We start from the raw sequence: 25,764 nt of genomic DNA, 5'->3' as shown, positions 1-25,764 counted from the left end.
TTAAAAAAATGTGTGAACTACCAGCGCCTCACTTTTGGGTGGAAATGGGCTCGATTGGGTTCTGTGCTCGATTGGGTTCGTTCGAAATGCTTCCGATGTCGCCTGTCAGTAATTAATAACTGAGCGCAGGGAACGGAACCTGGGCTGTTTTCTTTATCGTGGGGGAAAAGGTTTGCTTTGTACAGTGGATGTTTGTATACATTCCTGGCAGAGGCTGACAAACTTCAAAACTCTTCTAGTCCCCAAGCCATTTAAAAACGTCTTCTTTAAATAGAGTATTGCGGAACGAGCATTGGTATGTCTTTAGGACAGAGTCTGTCTTTTTTCAGGGGGAGGAGATAGCAGGAAGAGATGGAAAACTGCTACCTCTCCTCCTAACGCCTTGCTGCTTTAAAAACGTGCTGGAATTGGGCAGGGGGTTTGATTCTTGCTAGCCTGATCCTCCCTTTCTTGCTCTGTCTGTCCAAAGTGGAAGGAAATGTGTCCACCATGAACATTTGAACAGCAAAGCCCCCCCCTCACACTCCAAACCTGTGTACACAGCTCTGGAGTAGTCTGTGGAAGTGACACTAGGGAGCAGAGAAAAACCAGACTTCGGCAGTAGTGCTAAATTTCAGAGGTTTTGTTCACCCAAGATTCCAGGCGCGGGAATTGCTGGTAGCTGGCCAAGGAGCTTGGATGGCAGCCTACCTGTTCCTCAGCTCTGCTCAGCTTGCTCCCTCCCCCTGCCTTTCTTTTTTTAATTGCATAATATGCTAGAAAATTATCTGGATTTGGGACTTATTTTTAACCAGAAGAGGCTCACTTCACCCAATCTGATTTTGGATTTACCACCCAGCAAATGCTTTCTGAAGCCCTTTTCTTCTGGCTTCTTTTGTCCCCTCTCCTGCTTCCCAAAGGACTCTTTGCTCTTAAATGTTTGTCATTCATTCTTGGGTATGTTTGTAAGTCCTTACCTACGTTGTCTGTCTGCAGAACTGGTGTATGACCATCAAACTGGTGGTAGACCTGCCTGGTGCAGTCGTTTCACAGCCACCAATCCCACTGGGAGAACTGGGAATTATACTCATATAAGGAAGGTAGATTTTGTCTCCTAGATGGTAGATACATTATATGAGAGGAGTCAGGTTTGGGGTAAAAATCTGTCTTGGTGTTGCAACTTCTTTCCGGGTAGCTGTGGCTGAAAAGCCTCTTCTACTTTTTTTTTTTTTTTTTTTAAACAAGGCAGAAATCTTCATGCCATTTTATTAGAGTTTTGTTAAACAGAGAGCTAAAATGTTAAACACGTTAAAATGAACAGGGAGCTGCCTGAGATCCTATTAAAAGAGTGAGTGGTTTAAGGCTCCAGCACCTCACCACTGTACCTGGGAAAATGAGAGAGGAGAACGTCAAGTCATGCTGTTGTCACAGCACAGCAATTCCTTCATTCCTCTGCATTTGGGGGGATCTTCATGTCACAAAAATAATGGTGACAAAATGAGGTTGGGGCTGTGCTGTGTAGAGGAGCATTTCCAGGTGCTGTGAAACATCCTGGAAGAGATAGCACTGGGGATTGAACTGCCCTACTTAATCTTAGCTCAGAAATTATTTACAAGGCGGGGGAAATTTGGTAAAATCCCCTTTGTTTCCTTCAAAATCTGCCATCTGACCAACAGCAGAGTGTAGTGCAGAGAGTGATGCTGGGGATTAGACTAAAAGACTTGACAGATCTTCTTCTTTATCTGTAATTTATCTAATTCTGAGTGCAATAACTGCATTTCCTGCTCTGGTTGTTCAGTCCTTAGGCAATCAGTTAAATAAACCCATATGCGTATATCCTGGTGTACCAAAGGGCTGGATCTCCCAACTTCTCTGGAAAGGTTTCTCTTAATATACAATTGCTTGAGCCTTGCTTCCCTTCCCCTGTGAGCAAGCTTTTGAATAATAAAGGAAATTCATTGTAAGAACCTTGGTGCTCTAAGTTTGTATTCCCAGGCATAGCACTGCATCGGTCAGGAAATGTAAAGAAACATTTAAAGTTTCTGTAGCCTGTGCACCTCTGTGCAGATATTTGGGGACCATAATGTATGCAAGAGGGAAATTTGCTGCCAAACATGCAAGATCTTGAGTATTAGGGATGCTATTTGAATCCCTGCTTGGAATTTACCAGCATAGCCACACCGAAACAGGATGGACCAGGGCACTGCATTAAGGCAGCTTCTGCTTCCTCATCACGCTGCTGTGGGCCAAGACTGAGTTATTTGTGTGGACAGTGTGGCTCTGGGCTTTGCTGTCTTCATGGGTCTCCTCTCTTTCCTTTCAGATATATGTTGGGGAAAGGAGGAAAGCGGAAGTTTGACGAGCATGAAGATGGGTTGGAAGGCAAAGTGGTGTCTCCCACTGACGGTCCCTCTAAGGTGTCTTACACCTTACAGCGTCAGACTATCTTCAACATTTCCCTTATGAAACTTTATAACCACAGGCCATTAACCGAGCCAAGCTTGCAAAAGACAGTTTTAATTAACAACATGTTGAGGCGAATCCAGGAAGAACTCAAACAAGAAGGCAGCTTGAGGCCCATGTTTGTGACCGCTTCCCAGCCTGCCGACCCTCTCAGCGACAACTTCCGCGAGGCCCAGCCGGCGTTCAGCCACCTCGCCTCCCAGCCCCTGCTCCCCACTGACTTCGTAAGCACTATGCCCCTGGAATCCTGCCTCACCCCAGCCTCTTTGCTCGAGGACGACACTTTTTGCACTTCCCCGACTGTCCAGCACGATGGTCCGACGAAACCACCACCTCCCGCTCTCCAACCAGTAAAGGACAGCTTCTCCTCAGCCTTGGACGAAATCGAGGAGCTTTGTCCAGCACCTACCTCCGCAGAGGCAGTAGCAGCCGAAACAGCAGCCGATGACTCTAAAGCCCATCCCAGCGAGTCCAACATCCACAAGCCCGAGGGCCTCCCGGAGAGCAGAACGGCTGAATCCAAACTCATGGACTCTCTACCCGGCAACTTTGAGATCACAGCTTCCACAGGTTTCCTCACAGACTTGACCCTGGATGACATTCTGTTCGCTGACATTGATACGTCCATGTATGATTTTGACCCCTGCACGTCTGCCACGGGGGCTGCCTCAAAAATGGCTCCTGTCTCAGCAGATGAGCTCCTAAAAACTCTCGCTCCGTACAGCAGTCAGCCAGTAACTCCAAATCAGCCTTTCAAAATGGATCTCACAGAACTGGATCACATCATGGAGGTGCTTGTTGGGTCTTAAAATATTAGAAATATAGCAACTTCTTGGGTTTTTTTTTGTTTTTGTTTTTGTTTTTTTATTTTAAGTACCAGTATATACACTTGGTAGTATTTCCATAGTTCCTCCCAGCCCCAATTCACAGCACTGTGCATGCATCCTTGCTTGCCTTTTTTGAAAAGAAAAGGATCACACTAGTTTTTGCTTCGAGCAGAGTTGGAGTGCCTTCATCCATGTATGACCACTTCTAATGTATTTTTTTTAAAGTGGTTCCTCAAGGAAGACCGAATATCCTGGTATAGGAAAGAATATGTATTGTAGACAATGTTATGTTATTACAAAAAAAAAAAAAAGGAAAAAAAAAGGTGAAAGCTAAGCACAAGGATTATGTTGGGGAAAGCTGTAAATTGCATGTGCATACTTGTCTATTTTTTCTATAAGTTTTATTGCAAGAGGTAAAAAATTTTATTATTTAGATAATCTCAATACCATTTTAGCCCTGTATAGGTTGACTTTAGCAATTCAGCCTTTTGGAGGCATTAACCTGCTCCTCTTTAAGTGTTGCATTTACATGGCTGTTTAGAAACTGCTGCCCAAATTTATTTTATATTTTTGTACAGATTCTGCAGTTTATGATATTGTTTTTTCTAAAAACAAATGCTGTTTATACACACAAAAAATAGCTATTTTGATAGGATTTGCTCACATAGTTCCTGCATAATTCAGATGTACAAGAACCACTTGTACTTTTATACAGAGTTGTAATGTTTTATATGTGTATGGTGCAAAGAGAAAATTGGATCAAATAAGCCTGCAGTCGGTTTCCCTGAATGCAAACAAAAAAAAAAGTGCTTTAAGAAAGGGCTGGGAGCTGCTTCTCTCGGAGTTTCACAAGTGTTTGCTCCCTGCTGTACCCACTGCGCGCTACTGTGATTCCTGAAACTTAGAGCCATGTCCTTTTCCAACACGTATGTGAAGCAGTTGGCAGGAAACAGTTGTGGAACTTCCCCCAAAGAGGTCCCTGAGCGCTGCTGTGGCCGCAGCTCCCGCCCCGGCACCGGGCTGTCCCCAGGCCCGCCCGCGTCCCTGTGCCAGGGCATCCATCCCACCGGACACGGAGCCTCAACACGGCGGCACATCAGCACTCCCTCACCTGAAGCTCCTGGGAACGGTTTTGGCAGGGAGCAACGTGCCCATCGCCCACCGAGAGCCAACCTCTCCCGGAAATCCTCCTGACTGACGGGCACGGGCGGGAGAGTGGGGCTGAGCGTGCCCGCCCGCCCTTTCTTGGAGCATTTCTCCTCCCCTCTCCCACCTCACTGTGCTAAGTGCTGAAAAAAGGCAACTTCAGTATTACTGCAGTGAAGCTCATCTCGTACCTGCACTGGATGGACTTGCTTTAATATCCATTGCTGTTGAAACTGGAGCCAGTCGTGTGACATCACTTGGCATCTCGTATAGAGTTGGGTTCTTGTATCAACTGTGTTACCTGCTTTACACTTTATAGACCCGTTTTACAACGAATATACAGACACAGCTTTCTATGCATGGTCCCCTTCCCCGTAACACCTGAGAAGTCTTCTCCTTACTGCACCAATAGCTTCGGTTTTTTGTTTTTTTTTTTTTTAAGTTCATTGTGGTGTACATTTAATTTAAAAAGAAAAAAAATGTTTGCAATGTATCATGCCTATTGCTGAAGTTGCTATGGCATTTTAGTTTTCCAATGGTACTTTAGTTGTTGAGTGCCGGTTACAACCTGTATTGTTGACATGCCTATGGCTTCTTTAGGAATAACTTTTATATTTATTTAAGAAATTTTAAATTATGTTTTACGTCATTTGGCAATATTCAGTCAGTTCTGCTCCCTTCTTGTCATGGAAGAAATTGGGTCTTGCCTGCCTTTTAAGGAGGCGGCTTTTTATTATAAATTGGCACTTTAAAACAGGCCATATATATTTATTAGTATATAGATAGATGTAACGTAGATATGCACACAGACACAGGATAAAAGCAAATACGTTTTTGCAATGAAGGAACTCCTAATGGAAATGAAATGCATTGTGTAGAGCTGCAAAACGTGCTTCTGGCTCCCAGGGTGAGACGTGGGGCTGGGGGAGGAGAGGGGGGGCACTGGCTGAGGGGGTGGGTTTGCTTTCTTCTTTTTTCCCAAGCTGAACTGGGTGATGCACTGGGATGCTGATGGATTTGCAGTATTTCCTTACGCAGCCTAAAAAGAAAATAAGTTATTGCTTCAAACAGAAAACCATTGACCAAGTGTAGCTTGAGGGACCACGGGAAGGGAGGGGTGGGGAAGGAGGAGGGACAGTTTTGGCTCACACCTGGCCCTTGCTCAGCCACAGTCCTCGGCCCTTGTGGGAGAACCAACAGCCCTGCCTGATTCTGCCCTTCTGGTACCTGGGAACGCCTTAGACAGGGGTGTTATCTGCACAGACCTGTAACACCACCAGTTTCACGTGGTAGCTTGGTAGGCGCTTGCCTTGCCGTGGTTAAAAACTGGTTTGCAGTATGCTGGAGCTGCCATTTTTGGGGGGGGGTTACATATTTACACAGTAACATAATTAAACAAATACCACAAAGGCAAAAGCTCCCATCAATGCCATTTTTGGAGACCTGTGTTAAGTGGGGTTAGTTGAAGGTTTTGTATCCACAAAGCTCTGAATCCACTTCACCACTTGGACGATGTCTGTGGCTCCTTGGTGCTGAAGCACATGTCCTGTGGCAGAATCCTTACAGGAATCCTGTAGGACAGAAACATACTTGAGACTTATGAGACTCAGCAAAAGGTTGGGAAGGCTGGTGCAGGCCAGGACAGGAAGGGCTTGGTTGTGACTTTCTCCCTGCACAGTCACTGGCTGTCTCTAGTTTGGCCTTTGCCGTGGTCCTGCCTTTCCAGCAGCCATGCATGGAATTTCTCTGAGACCTACACCAGGGATGGAGATAGACATTAACGTGCAATGAAGTGACAAGATGGGAGCAGAATAAAAGAACTTTGGATTTGAAGTGATTTTTTTCATAAATTATTTATTCTTTTTTTTTCTTCTGTAAATATATTTATTTTATTGTGAAGCTAACAACATCTGGATTGTAACATGTACAGAATGTATGGTAGGAATGTATCCTCTTGTAGGAATGTAAATCTGTATGAAAAAGGGTATGGGAGCCAGATTCAGAAAGAATGAACTGAGTTCCAGTCAGGATATGCATGGATCACAGGATTATTTTTTTCCCTACACTCTTTTTCTAATATGGGTCTGGTTGTTTGAAATATGCAAAAAAGGTATGGAGGAGGGACAGTTTTAAGTTCAAAATTAGTCCTAATCAGGCTCCTACCCCCATCAGCTTCCTGAAGGGGGCCTCCCTTGGCACGCTACAAGAGCAAATGCAATCACCTCCATCGTGCTGACCAAGAAAAGGTTGAAAAAGGTGATTTTTTGGGGGTTTTTTTGGTTTTTTTTTTAATTTTAAACACCCTTGGGAGGCCCAGCGGAAATCTCTGTGGCTGGACAACTGGAGTAGGCAGCAGGATGGTACCTCCAGCCCCAGAAGTTGTGCCAGAGCTGACACCGCCTCGTTGCCAGGAGGTAGGGCCAGGCAGAGGGTTTGCCTGCCCAAATCCAACCCACTCACGGTGCTCTGTGCATCCAACCAGCCAGTCCTCAGGCACCACAGGTCCCTCTGGAGTCCAGCAGGATCCCACAGCCCTGCAGGCAAAGGAAGGGGAACGTCCCTCTTGAAGGAGCAGCCTTGAGCAGCATTGTCTATACGTGCATCGATCTGGCACCTTCCTTGCAGCCAACTGGAACAGCACGACAGGAAAGCCACTCTCTGGAGCAATCACTGTCAGGAGAAATTCGGACCTTGTGAAAGGTAATTTGGTTTTTTTCCTCAATGCTGCGTGGTAAGAGCCTGGGTTATTTAAAACTGATATTTTGAATCCAAAGTTTACACTTTTATTACCATTAAATTGAGTAAATCGCAATGGATCCTGTCTGACAAACGGTTTAATTCACTCTGGCATGTTGTGAACTTTTTGTTCTTGTTACAGGGTTTCTTTTGATTTGGTTTTGTTCTTTCCCCTTCCCCCCCCCATCAGGTTTCAGTATCCTGCTTCTGTGCAAGTTGCTTTTGATATTCTATGAATTAATGAGACTGAACATTTTAAAATAAATTAGTTCTTTTTAAGCACTTTTTCTTTTTCTGAAAATAAGCCTAATGCAAGTTCTGGAACCTCTTTAAAAAACACAAATTGCAGATAAAATCCCAACCTCAACTCCTTTCTAGTTCTGAGCATATTCCATACTAGTGCCTGTAAAGGCCAAGATTCTGGAAAAGGTGTAAATAGTGTGACATGTTCAGTGCATGGTTGTTTGAACAGGGCTTGTTATTGTCAAAAAAAAAAAAAAAGGAAAAAAAAAGAAAAAAAGAAAAAAGGCTGTATTTCCCCTTCCCCTCCCACAGACCTTAGAGCTGTGCCTTTTCTATGCAATATTACAGACATCTGAAACCAGATTACTGTATTCACATGTAGGTATGGGCTGTAATCAAAAAACAATTGGACAAATGTACATGGAAATGAGCAGTCTTACTTTTGTAGTTTTATATTATACAATAAACATTAAAATAAATTCTGACTTGTTCTTTCCCTCCACCAAAAAGGAGAGTCAGGGGAAGACAAGGACCCCATGAGTGCTGTAGGAGGGGGGCTGACAAGGGAGGGACAGCTCAGTCTCACACCTCTTTACCTGACAGAAGTATCACCTTGTGCGAGGGCTGTTCCCGGCATGAGGCTTTTGTCCCCAGCACAGAGAGGTGCCCGTGGTGGCCGTGTCCTGTGGCCGTTCTTGGACTCCGTGTGCCCAGGGATGCTCAGCTCTGCTCTGCTGTGTGAGCTGCAGCCCTGAGCTCACACCGTGCCGGTGTGAGCGGCTTCCCAGGGAGCCGCTGGGCTGACCCAGAGCGAAACCTGCCCAGTTTTAATACGTATAACGCACTGTCCTTTAGGGCATTAAATCCCAGCAGGAAACATCTGATACCTTAATCCACTGCTCCATTTATCAGTGCCCTCTTCCCCCCGCGGCTCCTCCAGGTGCCTGGTGTTCGCTTTCAGTGCCAGCCAGGAGGGCGATGTCGCCCCTGCCTTTGGCTCAAGCCTTTTGTGGCCGCGCAGCAGCCCCGGGAGCTGCGGAGCGGCAGCACATGAGTCACTCCCCCCCCCTCCCGCCCCCCCTGCGCACGCCTCGCCCGGCCTCCTACACCCACAGGAGCACGACTGCTCCATTTTGGGTTTGCAGCGAGAACCGAAGTCCAGACGGAAAAGCGGCGAGTTCTCCGGGCCCCGACGTGCCGCACATCAGTAACGTCGCGGCCGCAGCGCCCGGGCTCGTGTTACCGGCGCGGTGGCCGCGGGCTCCGCACCGGCTGCCGCCCCGGGCACGGATGGCTGCGGGGACACGGGGCCCGAGAAACGCAAAGAAAGGGGAAGTGCGAGAATCAAAGCCGGCCCGGGCATTGAACTTCCCGTGTGCTCAGCAAGCGCCGGGCTCAGAGGGGCGAAACGCAACCCCCCGGGGCCACGGAGCGAACGCTTTTCCTCAGGTGGCTCAGCTCCATTCCGGGCTACACCGGCCCTCGCCGGCACCGAGGGACTGGCAGCTCCCATACGGACATGCCCAGGTGCCAGTGCGTTGACCCGAGGCAGGACGTGTGGAGATCCCGCTGTTGCACTCGCAAAGCTGCTCTGATTTTGTTGCTACCTACCTTTCAAAAGCTTATTTCCTCACTTGTGACTTTGTCAGTAAGAGATGGCTCCAGCCCACAAAACCAAGACTCTGCACAGAGCTCTCCCTAAGCAAGCAGCTTCCCACCCACTCCAGCCCTCCAGCTTCCCACCTCAGCGAGGGTAAACCATCGCTCTCGGCTAAGATGGGGTACCCAGGCAGGGAGCTTCATCTCCCTGTGGTGTCTGCCCCAACCAGAGGGAGCTGCCAGGGACTTGTCTGCAACCAGCCCTTGCTCTGAGCCTGCCCCTGCAGGGGCAGGAGGAGGAAGCAGGTTGGAGTTTGGCGCAGGCACTGACCTGTGGCAGATGAGGTATCTCACACCAACACCACACCAGAGTAAAGCACTCAGCGTGCCTCTCGAGGTCACAGGAGTCTGAGGTACCCTCAGGACTGAAGAACAGTCTCTCCCTCCCTCAGGTACATCTGCCCCTGTGCCCCAGGAGTGGGTTTCCAGGCAGAGGAGGCACCGCAGCGCTGAGAGCAGCGATGGCCCAGGTCTGCATTCAGCTCTGCTGCTGCTCAGTATCATAAGTCAGTGCAGCAACTCCACAGCTGACAAGAGCCACATTAAGCTCCTCTCTGGGCCAACTAACTGGAATATCAGGGAGTCTGGGCCAGGCACCCACCTGCTTTCACAGACCTTGTTCAAGCTTGTGCCATGTGGGCAGAAAGACACTTAAACGCAGCACTGAGGCAAGGAGGGGATGGTGAAAGGCCTGGTGCCCTTGTCCAGGAGGGATACTGTTCCCTGCCTCTAACCTGCACATCTGTGTGGGACATGTGTTCCTCCCAGCACTGGCAATAGGAGTGAGTCCTGCTCCCAGCCCTGCCTGCACAGCACAGTCAGCTTCCCTGGACCACACGCACCTCGCACTCACCAGGGAAACCACAGCAGGGAAAAGTCATTGGGGAATAAAAGCCCCTCCAGCCACAGGCAGTGCTTCGTAGAGCTGCTCTGAACCACAGCTAACCCATCAGCTGAGACAGGTCCCTTGGGATGCTGGCTCCACGGCTGAGCTGTGCAAGGAGCTGCTGCTCCCTGGTCCTCCCTGCCCCTTTCCACTTTGCCCCTCTCCTCTGGGCTCCTTCTCCTCTGCTCCCACTCAGCCCATGGTCCCATTTGCCACCATCACTGGTGGATGCAGGCTACTCTCTCTGCCTGGTCCCTGCATTCATCATCTGCCTACTCTCCAGGCAGCTCCCTCCTTTCCACAGCTCCCCTCCCTCCCCTTTTGAAGAAACTGCCTTAGCAACTGGCAGCAGGCCAGCAAGATCATGGGTTTTTCCTCCCACCCTTCCCTCTCCTCCAAAGAACAAGGTGGCCGGGGAGGGGGAAGGAGCCATAAGAAATGATGTGCTGTGGCCACAGGGGTTCTGTGTGTGGCAGTGGGCTGGGCAAAGCTACTGACTTCCACACCTCATCCTCTGGGACTCAAGCTCCAGGTACGCCAGGCGCTCCAGGGTCAGGGCAGAGAGGTTTCTTTCCAGTCCTCCTTCCCTCTCCCTTTTCCAACCAACATGTCCCCAAAAGCCAGCCAATTCCTCCCCAAATATCTACAGATCTAGAGCATCTGCCAGTGGGAAGGCACAGAATGAACAGCTTTCAAATAGCCCATTTTCTGCAAGGATTTCCTTCCATTCTTCTGGCCCTGCCTTCCCCACCTCATGCTACTCTCCCTGGACTATTTCCTCTCCTGTTTCCTCTCCTTTTCCCCCTATTCACTAGGTTTCCTCCCTCTCGCCCTGTTCCTCCCCTTGCTTTCTCTCCTTCATACAGTTTGGCCCACAGCCTTCAGTACTTGCTCCTTTCCTGGTGTGAGTGGGAATGACATGGATTTTGTGCTTGTGCCAAGCTCTGCATTTATGAGAGACAGGGAGGGAAAAGAAAAAAAAAAAAAGCCTGGAAGTTTGCTAGAAGACAATACTCAGGTAAGTTAACATTGGTCTTGTTTTCCTTGCACACTGCCCTACACCGTGCATGGGGAAGGGATTATTTGGGCTGCTCCAAAGGGAATTTACTGCCATGCTCACAACCCTTCGGCATAGCTAATTTGGCAGCCCACTCCTGCCTGCTGCGGGGTCTGCTGGGGTGAGGCATGGAGGGACAAAACCCTCTCCCCCCTTGCTCTGATGGCAGAAGTAGGCACCTACCACTGCCTTTTTCCTGCCTGCCAGGGCTTAATATCTTTGCACTGAGTCGTCTGCATCTCTTCCCCTGCCTGCTCTTTTTGGAGGGAAAACTTGGTGAAGCAGAACTGCCTAATATAACCTTAAATTAAGGGGAGTGGGGGGGAAAAGTAGGAGACAGCACTGAGAAAGATCCAGAGGGGAACTCGGAAAATCCAGTGGCTGTGGATAAGGGGGGCTTTGAGTCCTGACTGGTTTAGTAGCAGCCTTTCAAGCAAGGCCTGCAGTTGGTTCGGGACATGAACAGGGGGGTATCCATTTCCAGGCATTTTAAAGCCCAGCCCTCTGCTTCCCACACCTCTTGCCACCGTGTAAAGAAGCTGCTTCTGCCACCCTGAATGGGACTGGCTGCCCCCAGCTAGAGAAGATGGACAAGTTAATAATCTAATTCCAGGGCTGAAGAGCACCTATTTTCACTTTGGAGAACATCTGTTCTTAATGTAACTCCACTTTTAAAACAGCAGAGCACCTGGTGCAGGTGCACCAGAAACATCTTACCTCCCTCAACCATCTCACCTCAACCTACGCAGCAGTGGCTGCAGGGATACAGCTTTAGGCTACACCAGAGTTTGAGGAAGGTCTGGTGAGCTGGGATGTCAGACTTTGGCTTTCACTGGATGAAAGCAAGAGTAGGATCTGGGCCCAGGTCATATCCCCCAGGAGGAAATATGTACAATTGGAAGCAGCAGCGATACTCAAAAAACCCACAGGGGCTGGCCAGTGCAGCCCAGAGATAATCCAGCTCCAGCAGCGAGACTTGATCCCAGCCATGGGGCTTTTGTCCAAGGAGGGGCTCGGGGGTCAGGAGCAGCTCAGCTCCAGGATGGGAAAAACCTTTAGGAGTTACCTGTGGGTGTGAGTGGTCTCCACATACAGCAGCTGCTCTGTCTCCAGCCGTCGGACGCTGTGCCACAGGGAACACCACGGGCACAGACCCGAGCTGGCCGCGCTCCAGCGGCATCACCGTCACGTTCCCCGGACCAGTTCCTCCCGCTGACGAACCTCGTGAGCACAGTGACTCACAGCTGCCTCAGCCAGGGAGGGAGAACTGGATTGTGCTGCTCTGGGAGCCAGGCTGCTCCCACCTTGGAAAGGAAAAGGATTCAGGGAAGGAATAAGGCAGGGGAGCTGGGGAAGAGCTGAGCTTGCAGTTTGCTCTGCAGATGCAGGCGACAGCTCTGGCAGAAGCGATGCTGGCAGTGAGGCCACCCTCGTTGAGATGACACTCCCCCCCCACACACACACTTGGCAACAGCCTCAAATAGAGCAGAAGTTCTAAGCAGAGAAGTGCTTAGTGTACCTCTAGTGCTACAGGTTACTCCAAAAACTGCGTGGCCTCACCAGTCTCATGGCTTATTACCTACTACAAACTGAATTCTGGATAGTTTCCTTTGTCCAGTCCAGCTCCAATCCAACAAAAAAAAAATAAATTCATCTAATCACCTCTGCCACTCAAACTGGGGCATTGAAAAGCCTTGACTTAGCAGGTCAGGGATCAGCAGGACACCCAGAACTGATTGCAGGAAGGAGCATGATGATGATCTGTACATCCCTGGTGTGTGTTGGGGGCTCTGGGGACGGCAGTGATGCAGAATGGCAGCTATAGCACAGCTCTAAGAACTGCGAGCTGCTGACAGACACTGTAGGAACAAAGTGAGGGCCAAAACGTGTCCAGTGAATCATCCACTATGAATTGGTTCAACCAGTTTGAAGTCCCACACACGAAAGCAAAGACAACCCAGGACTATGTCATCCCAGGCAAAGGAGTGGGGGAAAAAGGGAGAGAAACGTGCTGGGCAGGAGGGACAACTCTTCAAGTTGGCCCTGGTGATGAGCTTGGAAAGATGGCAAGTCCCAGCTTGCTCCCGCCTGCCAGAAACTCTTACTCCTGCCTCCTCTCCCACGTCCCCTGCCACGACCTTCCTGCTGGCTCAGCTGCCACGCAGCCGCTCCCTCCAGGCAGGTCCCTGTGGGGAGCAGAGGTGCATGGGGTGAAGACAACAAGGCTGGGGAAGGAGAAGGGCTCCAAGGGCACTGGACTTGACAAACTGAAGTGTCCTCAGAAGGGATGGGAGAAAAACCAACCTTCCCCATAGTCCATGGACCGCTCCTGGGGGATAGCAAATCCACCTGGCTCCAACTAACTTCGTTTCATGCCTTGACCCAAGGCAGGGTTGGTGCTCTCCGAAGGTGATGGTAAAAATAAATCTGATTTAAAAATAAAGAATAGTCCTCTCCAGGAAATCCTAGCTTGGCTCAGAGCAGGCACAGTCACTCCAGCCTGCCCAGCACCCCTGCCCAGGCAAAACCAGCTCTGGCACCATGTCTGGGTGCCAAAACGCACCCAGCTGGCTGGGAAGGGCTCAGTGGGACAGTGGCACAAAGGGAAAATTGCAACCTCAGGAACATTCACACACAGAGCCTGTTTTCTTGTGCTGCTCTAAATGCTCCAATGCTTCAAGTGAGAAGCATCAAGATTTAAGCTTAAATTAAGATTTAAGATAAACAGCAGGAACAAACCCATTCGGCCCAACTCCTTTCTCTCCAGCAGACTTGTAATCCAGGACCAACAATTTCTGGTTATGGTGTCTGTTCTAAAGCAGTTGATCTACACTTTTTTCCACCAGTTTCAGTAAAACAGGCAAACTTGTCTGTTGTTCCAGAATGCCCTGTGCCATCTGCAGATAACTCTCCATACAGGGAAAGGTACCCTGACGAAGAGTTAAAACAATCCAACGGCTTCATGTAATACATAATTTATCACCCAGAGTAACCATAAGAAGAGTGCTTTTTAAATGTGGGTTTTGACTGTGGTTAACCCTGAAATTAGGGACTTTTCTTGATTATTGCACTCATCTTTTTGAAGCACAGCTCAACTCTGCTGCTTTAAACCCATCTCCTAGCGCGATGCCTGCTCCTCACACAGCCAAGTGTTGCCTTTAGCATAAAACAGGTCCTGCAACTGTACCTCAGCCAGCAAAGGTAATACCTGCCATGAAAAAGAAGAGTTAGAAAACATAACTTTGTAAAACATTGCCTCCTTATTAACCCAAGGGAGAAAAAACGGGCGCTTACTCAAGGTTTACTGTCCCAGGCAACCCTGAGAAGCAGAATAATTTCCCAACATATAAACGGAGGACTTAGGGGCAGCTGCACCACATAAACAGTCACGGCGGGGCTCTGAAGTTTCTATCAGTATATGGGATATAAAGCTGGGTGAATAACTGATTTTTCGGTTCGCTGGCAATCCTGAAAAAACTCTCTCTCAAAAAAAAAATTCATTTGGGGTCGACTGAAACAAATGTTCCACTTTGACTCTTCAGCCCTTTAACAAAAGTTAGCGTCGAAGATCATTCTAAATGAAAAGTTGCTTCAAAGAGAAAAATCTCAAAGCCTTTTATTTGGAGAAGGCTGAAACAAAATAGGTTTGTTTCTTTTCTCTCCAGATGAAAAAAAAAAAAGAAGAAAAAGTGTGGCAAATCAAAACAACTCATTTTTGCCAAAATTTGCCTTTTCTTATTCAAGATTTTAGCCAGCTCCAGCACAACCAATTTACACATATAATAACTTAAACACAGACAACAGTAATCCTGATGGAATACAAGTTCTTTTTTTTTAAAAAAACAAACCACTGCAGAAATGTCCCGAAAGTGAAACCCAGCAGAAAGTAAGCTCAAAACCACTAAGCTTTTCTTGGCTCGGCAAGAGAATCTTATTAAGTCTCCGAATCATAGAGCCCCAGATTTGGGATGTTGTGAAAATTAAATTAGTCTTACTTCTTATTAGCAAGGCAAGAAAGGAACCAGGAGATTAGGATGCAGCAACTGCCATTGTGAGCCAACTTTTCAGCGTGTTTCTGCCTTTCTCCTGCAAACCCACAATTAGTGGCGTTCGCGTTGTTCGGTGCTATTTTTAATCTCGGGATGCAGGTTCCTGACTTTCCACTCAGTCTAATGTAAATCCAGGATTTAATGCCATGCCATGGTGAGATTCTCATTTCACTTCCTGATTTGTCTCATTTGAAGCCTCTGCTTACTTGTGCTCTGTAGGTGCATCTACTCTATGGCTGCAAACATAAGATCCGGGGCAGCCAGGAGTTAAACTCTTGGGATAGAGAGGGAGGAAAGGCATCCATCCATATGCACTTCCAGAGAGTACAAGTGGGATGGCCTCACCCCTCCCTGTTTTGCCTTTTGCTGGAAGTTTAATATTTGAGTTTGCTGGCTGCAGGATGGCTCTGATGCCTTGGGGAACAGAGCCTGGCCAGCTGGGACAGGAACAGTGCCCTACACGTGGGACCAGAGAAAGAGATGGGATTTATCCAGATTTATCCATGCTTTCATTCAGAATACAATGGCTTCATATGCCAGGGAAGAAGTGGGAGCAAAGCACTGTGTTTTTCTAAGTGCTGTACTTTTAAATTAAGCTGGGCTGTAGCACAGCTCGCCTTCGTAATTCACAGCTTCCAGACATCCCACCACACTCCTCAGTGAAAACAGCAGAAAGCAAAGAGCAGATATTCCAAATGTCACACCCAAGCCTGGGTTTAAAACAGTAGAAAACAAAATAGATGTGGTTTTCATATGTCATAAACAGACAAGGACAGACAGTGACAGTTTGCTGGAAATTGTTTTAACAGACCACAGCTGAAAGTGGATTTAAACCCAGAGAAATCCTTGGAAGGTAAAAAAACAAACCACCACCACCCAAAGAAGAACTTGGACCATCTCAAATCACCACTACACTATGAAATCATAGCCTTCCCAAGGGCAAAGTCCAAAGCAACATTTAATAAGCCAGTACTTCCATTTATCATGAGCTCATTTGAATACTACAGTTCCTATGTAATAAATCAAACCTGCCTGCAGTGTTATTATTATTATTTTGTTTAAATAGCGCCTTTAATCCCCGAAGAGCTGGCTCTCAGCACAGCAGGGCTAGAGGTCAGCAGCTGGGCAGCACAGCACCTCTGGTCCCCCAGGCCATGGTATATCCAGCAGGTGAGGTGGGAAGGGCTGTCCTGATTGTCCATCCTCAGCTCTCCTGGGAAACAGCACTCACACCAGGGAGAAACCAGTCATCTTCAACCCCACCTGGAATGAAAGGAGCTGAAAATCCCTCCAAGGGGGATGTTGCTTTTAGCTCAGCACACTCAGAGAGGAAGCTCAGGGAGCTCCAGCACCAGATAGCTCCAGTCACCAATTCTGTCCTTCAGCCAAGGACAACAGGATCTCATCCCTTCCCCGCCCCAGGTTACAGCAGGTTTTACAGAGTGCCTTCCTAGCCTGAGCTAAATTAAAGAATAAGAAAGCTTGGTTCTGTGCAGAAGAGCATGGGGAGTTGAGAGTTCCTGAACCCAGGACCTCTGCAGTCCTTGGCCACATCCCTGGAGGAGACAAGCTGCAGGGAGCTCCCGGCACACACATTCCTGCCCCTTGCACTTACCCCGGGTTTCACATCTCCTGTGCTGCACCAGAGGAACAAAGACATCCTCTTGTTCCAAATCTCCCCTCCACAGCCTTCTGGAAGCTGAGCTTTCCCCTTGTCAGAGGTCTCCAAGTCCAGGGTGAGCACATGCAAATGTAGCCAGGATGGATCAGAGCCCAGAGACTCACTTATTTCTTGGAGAACTTGGGCCCTGAGAATACCAGAGGCCCAACACCGCCAGGTGAAACCTACAGGAGACGGGATGTGGTGCCACTGGTTTTCCTTCCAGCAGAGGACAAAGGGCACCCAAACCACCACTGCAGCACTGAAGATGAGCAGCTCCCACGTGTTGCAAAACCCCAGGCACTGCACTCATGAGACACATCTGTCCTGACCCTGGCACCAACCCAAATAGCATCCAGCACCCTCTCAGGATAATCCAACTGCAGGAAATGTTTCTCTGTATCAATCATTGTGTGTATGTGTCTAATCACATGTAACTGTGTATTGTAGTTATATAAAATGGGCTCCTAACAGCAAACTCTATACAGGGAAAATGGTCTGGGCAGCATAAATTATATGAACAAAAGCAAATGCAAATCCTTATCCTTCAACACTTCAACTGAAGTGTTGTGCTAGAGAATCCAGCCTTGGGTTCATCAGCCTCTTCTCTGGCCAGCTCCAAAGAGGCAGCAAACAATCACACTGCGACTGTAGCATCACTCCTGACCCTGGCAATTGAGCCAGTTCTTTTGCAGGGAAAAGACACCTATAACTCACGAGCTGCACTTCTGCAGCTACACAGCAACTGCAGGAGAGCCTTTTCCTCCCCCCTTGCTAGTTAATTAGTTTCCCACCTGTGAGTTTGTTTTGCAGGAGAAGAGCAAGGCCTACCTCTGTCTTGCTTTCCTCGTTTCCCAGAGGCAGCTCTATTTTTAGGGAACTTAGAGGAGCAGCAGCGAGGTTCTGCAGTGCTCTGTCAGGCAGGAGGGAAAAGCAAGGCGTGTTGAAAGTGGAGCATGAACTCCCTTGTGGTCCTGCCAGCGTTCCCTCACCCGCCTCCACCTGTTTGGGCTGCTGAGAAGAAACTGGAGCCTATTATCAGGCCTTCTCCTTTGTCAGGTGTTCCCTTGATGTAAACTCAACCACGATCAGATGTGCTGATGGCAGCAAACAGCCAAAGAGAACCAAACGTTGCAAACTGCACAGTGCCTGCAGAGATTAGAGCGAGCGGGGCCGGAGACAAATCGAGAAGATTAAACACCAACGAGCTGAGAAGTCTTGGGAGAAGCACCCAGGGAGACAAAAATAAGCAACGCAGACAGAAAGTAAGAAAACAAGGCAGACCAAGGATTGGATAGATCCTACTAAATGCATAAATCAAAGTCTCCCCTTCCTTGCAATCGGAACTGTTCTGGTATCTCAGTGTCTGCAGAGTCCCTTTCTGCTCAGTAAGCTCAAGGAAAGCCTACCTGGAGCCAATGGCACTCCTGATATCCGTCTTCTAGCGCTGTACCTTACCCAAGGACAGAGGACCAGGAGGCTTGCAAGGCCAGAAAATCCCATGCCTAACAGGATTCAATCCCATGGCTGTACAGCTTCCCTTCCTGCAAATCTGCCCCTGCCTGCAGCACGACAGCACTTTGCAAGGTTTTTTTAAAATTTGGAGAGTAGGGCTCTGCTTTGAAGGTGGAAATATTTAATTTGGGGCAGGATGGCATACCATTGCATTACTTCCATTTTTCATCTGTTGCTAGTACGATGTCCTCACCCTGCAAGCTCTCAGATTTGAGGACCATTACTGATTTAGGACCACTTAGCAGTATGGGGGGGACAGAGGGTATTAAGACACCTAAGAAAAGTACTTTTTCACTGATCAACCTTTCTGCAGCTAAATGAAAACTGATGCCTTATTAACAGGCATATCTACCTTTCAAATCCCAGTTGTAGACAGCACTTTCTGTATGCCTCAAAAACTGAAGTTTTCTAGCAACATCAGCAGAAGAACTGTGTAAGTTCCTCCTGTAAACATGCTAAAATCCCCCTTGCCATTGTGCATCACAGCTCTTCCCACTGTCACTTGTAAACCAGGGCAAGCAACACTGTGTTCACACTTGCAAAACAAGAATGCATTTTCAACCCTGCTGACCAGAAGTGGCAGAGTAAGATCAAGATGTCAGTGAGGCAGATTTCTGCACACTAGGCCTATTATTTGCTAATGAGATTTCAGCTGTGATCCTCCCGACTCAAAACACACTTCAGAGCTGGGAACACTCAGAAACAGGTTGCCAGCAAATCCTGAATTCTCTGCCCTGATGCTGCAGTGTGGCCTGGGCAGTGCTACACCTCATCAGTGCCAGATCACCTCACTGGTTATCTTCCTACACCCACTCCCAGTCTCAGGGAAGGTAGCTTTTCACGAAGAGATGGGAATTTAAGCACGCCACTGCAAACATTTCAGTCATGTCCTGAGACAGGCTGACCTCCATGGTGCCAACATGGTCCTCCAGTGCACTGCACAAATCAAACACGGGGAATAGGAGCCTGTGCCACCCCGCAATGTTCCTACAAGCTGAAAGGATCAAACTCCCTACCTCTTTGCTCCTGGACTAGGGGAGAATTGGCTTAGGCTGCCTCTTGAATGAAAGAGTTTTCCTAAGGTCTGAACTCACACTGCCAGCCTGCTAAGGAGCTGCATTGATTTGAAACCTAAGGACACTGTTTGTTCCTCCCCTTTCCACTCTGCTTCTTCCTCCCCATCCAAAGGAAGGGGAAAATTGCCAGAACAGACTTCATCTTAGGTGGCCAAGGATAGAGAGAAAGGGAGAGGACACCCCTTCAAAATGGAAAAGGGGGGAAACTGTACCCTTAAGAACACAAAGCAGCCATACAACTGCGCCTTTTGCCATTGTCAAGGGAGGCAGCAGCTCAGTCCAAGAGAAAGCGGAGTAACCTGCAACAGCCCTAACAGCTGCAAAACACCCATTGCCAGCTGCATGTTGCTTCTTAACTCGCTTCAGCATTAACTAAGTGACAAAAGACTTTAGTGCTCCTAATGAAACACAGTCCCTGTATCCAGTAAATAACACAGCCTTGGAAAAAAACCCAAACCTTTTCGGTAGTAGAATTCATGTGTAAACAGGTTTCAGGTCCAAGTTGCTGAGATCCGGGAAAAAACATTTGATGAGATTTGGGGCCAGGAAGAGAGAGGAAAGGGAGGATTTGAAGGTGTGTGGGGGACACTTCATGAGTGCTTTTGATTTGTTTCCAAAATACCCATGTTTTCTATTTGTGCTAAGGCTTCCTTTAAGAGTTTAAAAGCCAAAATGTGATCCAAAAAGGCCTTATGGGCCCTGAGTCAGCCTTCACATTTTTGAAAGAGCCTGTCAGATACTTTCCGCTCTGCTCTGAACTCTTGTGGAAGCTGCTCCCACATCCTTCTCCAAGGCTGCTGTAACTGAAGGGCTTTACGAAGAGATTCAGCAAATCTTGTTGCCTCATCTTCTGTAAACTCTTTGGACTGGTGAGCATAAAGGAATAATAAAAAAAAAATCAGCAGTCCAGCTACTCATGGAGTGTCTGCACACAGCTGCCAGTGTTCACTTGTTCGTTCCAGACAATCTCCTCACACACTTCTTTTCCCCAACTGAAAAAGACCTGAAAAACCAGCTCCAACCACAGCAAAAATTACAAATCAGACAGTACCACAGCTCTGCAGACCTGAGTGACAGCCCAAGGGGCCACCAGAATAGAAATTAGACAGACATTCTGCCATGGTCACACCATCTTCTGCCCATCCCCCTGTACCTCAGTCTGCTCCTCTGACCATAGAGCTGTTCACTGGTTTTGGAAAAGCATACTAGGATAAAGCTGTGTGACAGAAGCAGCAGGACTGCCCTCCTTTCCTGTGTCACTGTGGCCAAGACTTGTTGCTGTCTCAAGCAATAGGGCAGAACATTATTAGTTTTCTTTTAGCTATTTATACCAACAGGCTGCAGTTCACACTTGGAAATATTACTGGGACCAGCATTGGAGAAGCCAATTTGTCTGTTTCTTTCACTACTACTAGAGTTGGGACTCTGTAACAATTCCCTGAAGTGGCACAAGGCGCTGTAACCATGACACCAGAAGTGGTTGGGGTGGGATGGGCTTTTCTCCCCAAGGTACAAGTCCAGAAGGTTTACCTCTGGGCAGAGCCAGGCCAGCTGTGACACACTGTGCTCATGAGGATGGAGCTGAACACCACAGTGGCCCCTGGGGTTTGCACTGCAGCAAGGTTTGGGGTGCTCACTGTATCATGGCACAAGAGGCAGCTCTCTGAGGTTTGCTGGACAACTCCTTTTCCTATGAGGTATTGTCCCAAGCAGCTGGAGCCCAGGCAACAGATTAAGGCCTGATCTAAAGAACTTGCTTTTTTCTCCTTGTGTAATGCCTTCTGAAGACCAGCTCAGGCAAGACAACACTTCCTGCCATTTATAAGATTAGGGCAGTCTTGAAAACTACACCTGGCCTCAGTAAGCTGCACTCACTGCAGTTCTGTACTGAGGGAAACAAACACCAAGTGTTTTATCGCTTAAAGAGCCAAGACAATTGAGACACGTTTCATTGCAAAAGTGGAGACAAAGGCTGAAAGTGCCCCTCGGCTTCCCCTCCCTCCCCACTTAATACCTTCATTGCTTTAAATATGGAAGGTGAGGCTCACACAATGGCAACAATCCCAGCAGAAAACCTACTTGTATTCCAAGGGGATTTGCTCGCTAGACCTGGTGTCAACGATGCAAACACTTACATGGAACTGTAGTTGCACAAGTACTAATAAACCCCCATGATGCAGCCCTAACAAGCAAGGATCAGTCACAACAGCTCAGCTGCCAGCAGGTGTAGCAAAAGCCACCTTGGTCACACAAACAGTGAGGACAGATGTGACAGTCCAGCAGAATTCCACAGGGAGTAGAGCCCAAGAGGGGCAGCTTCCTTTTGATGCCTCAGATCAATTTATTGCACACAAGGGGGACGTACTCTAAGCATACAAAACTATGCCAAAAAGATCATTAAGCATATGGAAAACCACACCAGAAGAATCATTGTCTGCTTAAGCAGACATTAAAAATATGTACAATACCTTAATTTTGACTCTCCTTTGAATTATTTTGTTTTCCACAGGACAACAGTGACTTTAGTTCAGTGATAAGTATTTTTTTCCCCCTTCATATTCTAGAAGTAGTCCCAAGCCTTATTTAAAACTCACAATCTAATTACTATGTGGAGTACAGCACTAGGAACCTTTGCAGATGTATGGCAGGTGAGTCGGGTCCTTACAGAATCAGTGGGTCTGCAGAGGAAGATTCAGAAACCCTAAACTAGAAACGTACTTCTCTTTGGTGACCATACAGTGAATCCACATGTAAGACTGAGCATTCCCCCACGCCTCTGAGATGTGTGTGAGACCTGTATCAGCTGAGTCCTTCTCAGACATTGCTGACAAAGAGGAGCATGGCATTCCAGAGTTAATCTCTTCAGCCTGGCTGTAACACAGGGTTAACAACATGTATTACAGTTTTAAGTACAGGCTGACAAGATGAAAACAAGAGCTCCATCAGTTTTAGGTGCTTCACACGTGCTCCTGACCCCACAGAGCCATGACTGTATATCAAACAAGCAAAGTTCCTAACTGCTTAAGCTGCATCACAGGAAAATTAGCATTTGTGCACATCCCAATCAGGCAACTCATGCTGGGCACCAAATGACAGAAGTGCACAAGTGACCTCCCGCAAAAAAAGCTGGCATGGCCAGCTGCTTCCAGCCAGGAGAGCATTGCACTCCACTGTGCCTTCTCTGCAATTTCCACATAAGGCCATCCGTTCTCTTCAGCTGTATGAAGCAGGGGCCCTGCAGAGAAGAGTTCCACTGCACTGTGCTGATTCAGAGAATAAATGTGCACAAGGAAGGCATGAGGCAAGGATCAGGTGAAGACAGGAGGATATGTAAGTAACAACTGTCACATTGCAGACACGACAGGACTGAAGCTGCAGTTCCAAATCACAGTGGCAGAGCTTTGCTCTGGAGGATTTGGTTTTATGCCTACAGTCTGGATTATAATGTACCTCCTTATCTAAAAATAACTTTTGAAAAGGTATTCTAACATCTGAACTTGCACCAATGGTAAAACAGGCACCAGCAGCTGCATTTAAACCCTTATGTCTGCAGTCCAGCTCTCTACACAAAATTTGATAGCAATCCTGGGCTGTGGTGATGCACAGAACTCACACTCATCCCACGGGTTCGACACATTTTCTCTGCAGCACAGTAACTCAGACACTTGGGTCTCTGAGGCTCAGTTCCAGATTTTGGAGAAAAGCAGCCAGTGGGCACCTGTAATCCATCCCAGGCTTTCCCTTCTCTCCAAATGCTCCTGCTCCTCATGCTCCTGTATCCCACTTTCTCCACCACCTGCTCTTCCTATAGCTATCCCAGCTGCTTATACTCAGAGTCCTGCTTCACCTTCTTATTTCCCCTACTCAGAGCTTCTCCTGAGATCTTGCTTTGCATTTATTTCCAGCTCCTTCTTCCCTTGTTTTTAGCCCTCTAAATTTGAATGTCTTGTTTCTTCCCATCTCCTTTTACGTTCCAGGTTCACCTGAGGGAGCAGAGCAGGCTTGCTGCCTTTGGTGGTTGTGCTCTTTGGCACAGAGACCAGATGATGAAAAACTTCTCTGCTTTTGTAGCAGACACTTCTAGCAGGTGCTATGTAATTATTAGATGCCATATGCTTTTATAAATTATATTGAAGTGTATTTTGCAACTGTCTTGTACTTTGAGAGTGCTCTGAAATTTAAAAGGTAATTATGCATAGATGCCAAGCTGGCACAAAAGGGTTGCACCCAGGTGTAAATGGTTGGACCAAGGGTGATCCATCTTACACACACTGAACTAAGCCTCTCTGACATGCTATATAAACTACTAGATATTCATCCCAAGAGCAGCAGCCCAACGACAGAACTTCTCACACGATGATTTCATTACCAGGTAAAATTCTGTACAACAATTCAACGTGATGAAGTGTTAACTTCAGTGCACACTAATTGCATTTGAGGGTGTCTAGATAACATTATCTGCGAGCTTTACTTTTGGCATCTCAAAATGAATCTGTCAAGCTGACGATATTCTGAGAAGGTCTGAATGTCTCGAGTGCTGTGGGCTCCCTGTTCACACCTGCAGCAGGTGGTGATGCTCAGGGTAAGGCGGTGCTGAGTATTGGAGTGCAATCTTTTGGATAATACAAGCAGAGTCCAGCTCTTCTTAGCAGTCATTCAGGAGCCTGCAGCTTGCTTCACAGCAGGGTCTTTGGACTTTTCCTCATGGCCATGTGCCAGCTCAGGCAATTGCATCTGAACCAAGTGTCCTCCGCTGCTTGTGCTGGACGGGCACACGAGCACCTCGCTACTAAATGACACCAGTTCTGGAGTGAGAGTGATGCCCACTGACATGTCTGATGACAATGCACAGCAACACATATGTGCAGAAAGTATCAATTACCATCCTGCCCATAAACCTACTGGCAAGATTAAACTAGATAAGGCATGCTGTGTCAGCGGGAACAGCACGATCCCGATGCAGCTGGATCTGTTAGACAGAACTTTCTGCATAAGAACAAAGCTGCCTGTACAAGACAGGAGGACAGAGGCAGAGAATCCTGTCTGTCCATCCCACCATCAACAAGAAAAAAAGGAGGCTTAAGCAAGGAGACAAAAAGCAGTGCTGCATTCTAAGGCAGGCAGCATCCACCTCAAAAGGCTGAATTTGGACATAAGCTTTATGTCTTTCAGCAGTATGAAGGTCTGCTGGATGCTTTTTTTTTTTCCTGGGGCAGAAAGAACATAAAAAGCCCATAAACACACTCTGGGTAATACCAGGTTTCACAAAGTTTCAGATTGGTACATCAGTCACAATAGAAATCTCTTTTTTTTTTTTTTTTTTTTTTTTTTTTGTTTTTTTTTTTTTTTTTTTTTTCCCCTCCCCCCCCTCCACGGCAGGCACCAGAACTGCACTCGGAGACTGGAAGACAAATGGGCAGCTGCCTCTGGAGGCAATTGTGAGGAGACTAAAGATCAACTTGCAGCTGGCACTTCCACCCCCACCTCTCCTTAATACTTCAGTCCACTCACTGCGACAAGGATCATGAGTCAGCTCCTAAACATATTCTCCTTGAAACAATAGCTATAGCTCTCTGCTGCAGCTATCCCACTGCTCCGGCTCCAAGGGACACACCACAGTCATGGAAACAAAGAGACCAATTTTAACCTACAGCAGTCCAACACTAGAACTGAATGATATAATAAGCATGCACTAAAGAATACTATGCTAAACCCTGGAGATTAGCAAAGCTAATTTTGACATGTAACAGGCATGAAGTCAGTACTGTAATGAAAATCTGCAGAAACAGCAAAGAGAAGTGGGTTTGGGGCTACGTGGAAAAGCAGATGGCTTTTGCACAAACCTTTTCTGCTACAACAGGGTGCAGTTTGATACCTCAGCACTGTACACTGCAGTACTAATTAGAGGGCAAAGGAGACAATTTAGCCTTTACAAATTAACTTTATCATAGGCATAGAAGCTGCTGCTCTCTCAATTCGAGCAGCCACCACTCACTGAAACTCCTGCGCTCACAGAGATGGAACCCCAGCACTCTCCTCAAGGGCATTTCAAGAAGTAAAAAGCTGCTTTTTGCAAGGACAACATTTCAGCTTACCCAGCTAATGACATCAAACTTGAGCTTTCCTGACCCAAGTGCTGTCAGACAATAAAGAATTTAAAGAACAGGTAAGAAAACACACTAGAGATTTCTCAGAACTAGATGTTAAGTGCTGAACTGGTGGTGACTACAGAGCACTTGAAGAGCTGTGCACACAGTAAAGATTACACACAGGAGAGTCTATGTTCATGCACCCTCCAGAAATATCAGCACCCAGAACATGTCTTACCTGCAGACAGTCCACTGAGACCCTCTGAAGAGATGCTGCTGCCAGAGCTGCAGTGCAAGCTAATGTGTTAGGAGACTTCAGTGACAGCTATGTTTACATTTTTATTTCTAGCTAAGAAATGGGCAAAATCAGTTGTCCTTT

General features: G+C 47.5%; 1 protein-coding gene and 1 long non-coding RNA gene across 7 annotated transcripts in view; one reads left to right on the top strand and one right to left on the bottom strand.

Moving 5' to 3' along the window:
* SERTAD2 (SERTA domain containing 2) overlaps positions 1-6,372 on the top strand; it is a 78,412-nt gene extending 72,040 nt beyond the window's left edge. For all 5 annotated transcript variants that reach the window (XM_032683284.1, XM_032683282.1, XM_032683283.1 and 2 more), the window contains one exon: positions 2,303-6,372. In XM_032683284.1, the coding sequence (XP_032539175.1) occupies positions 2,307-3,251 (945 nt within the window). In that variant the 5' untranslated portion in view covers positions 2,303-2,306 and the 3' untranslated portion in view covers positions 3,252-6,372. The remainder of the gene's footprint in view (positions 1-2,302) is intronic.
* A 334-nt stretch (positions 6,373-6,706) lies between these two features.
* LOC116784560 lies at positions 6,707-25,651 on the bottom strand. Of its 2 annotated transcripts, none has more exons than XR_004356134.1 (2): positions 25,624-25,651; positions 6,707-7,085 (listed from the first exon to the last, which is right to left on the bottom strand). It is a non-coding gene; the product is annotated as an uncharacterized LOC116784560 (long non-coding RNA). The 2 variants fall into 2 exon arrangements; XR_004356135.1 differs by lacking the exon at positions 25,624-25,651 and adding an exon at positions 12,063-13,080.
* Positions 25,652-25,764: the final 113 nt, after the last annotated feature.

This window comes from Chiroxiphia lanceolata, chromosome 3 (assembly GCF_009829145.1).
Source record: "Chiroxiphia lanceolata isolate bChiLan1 chromosome 3, bChiLan1.pri, whole genome shotgun sequence".
NCBI classification, from domain to species: Eukaryota; Metazoa; Chordata; class Aves; order Passeriformes; family Pipridae; genus Chiroxiphia; species Chiroxiphia lanceolata.
This window is presented reverse-complemented; position numbering and strand designations above follow the sequence as displayed.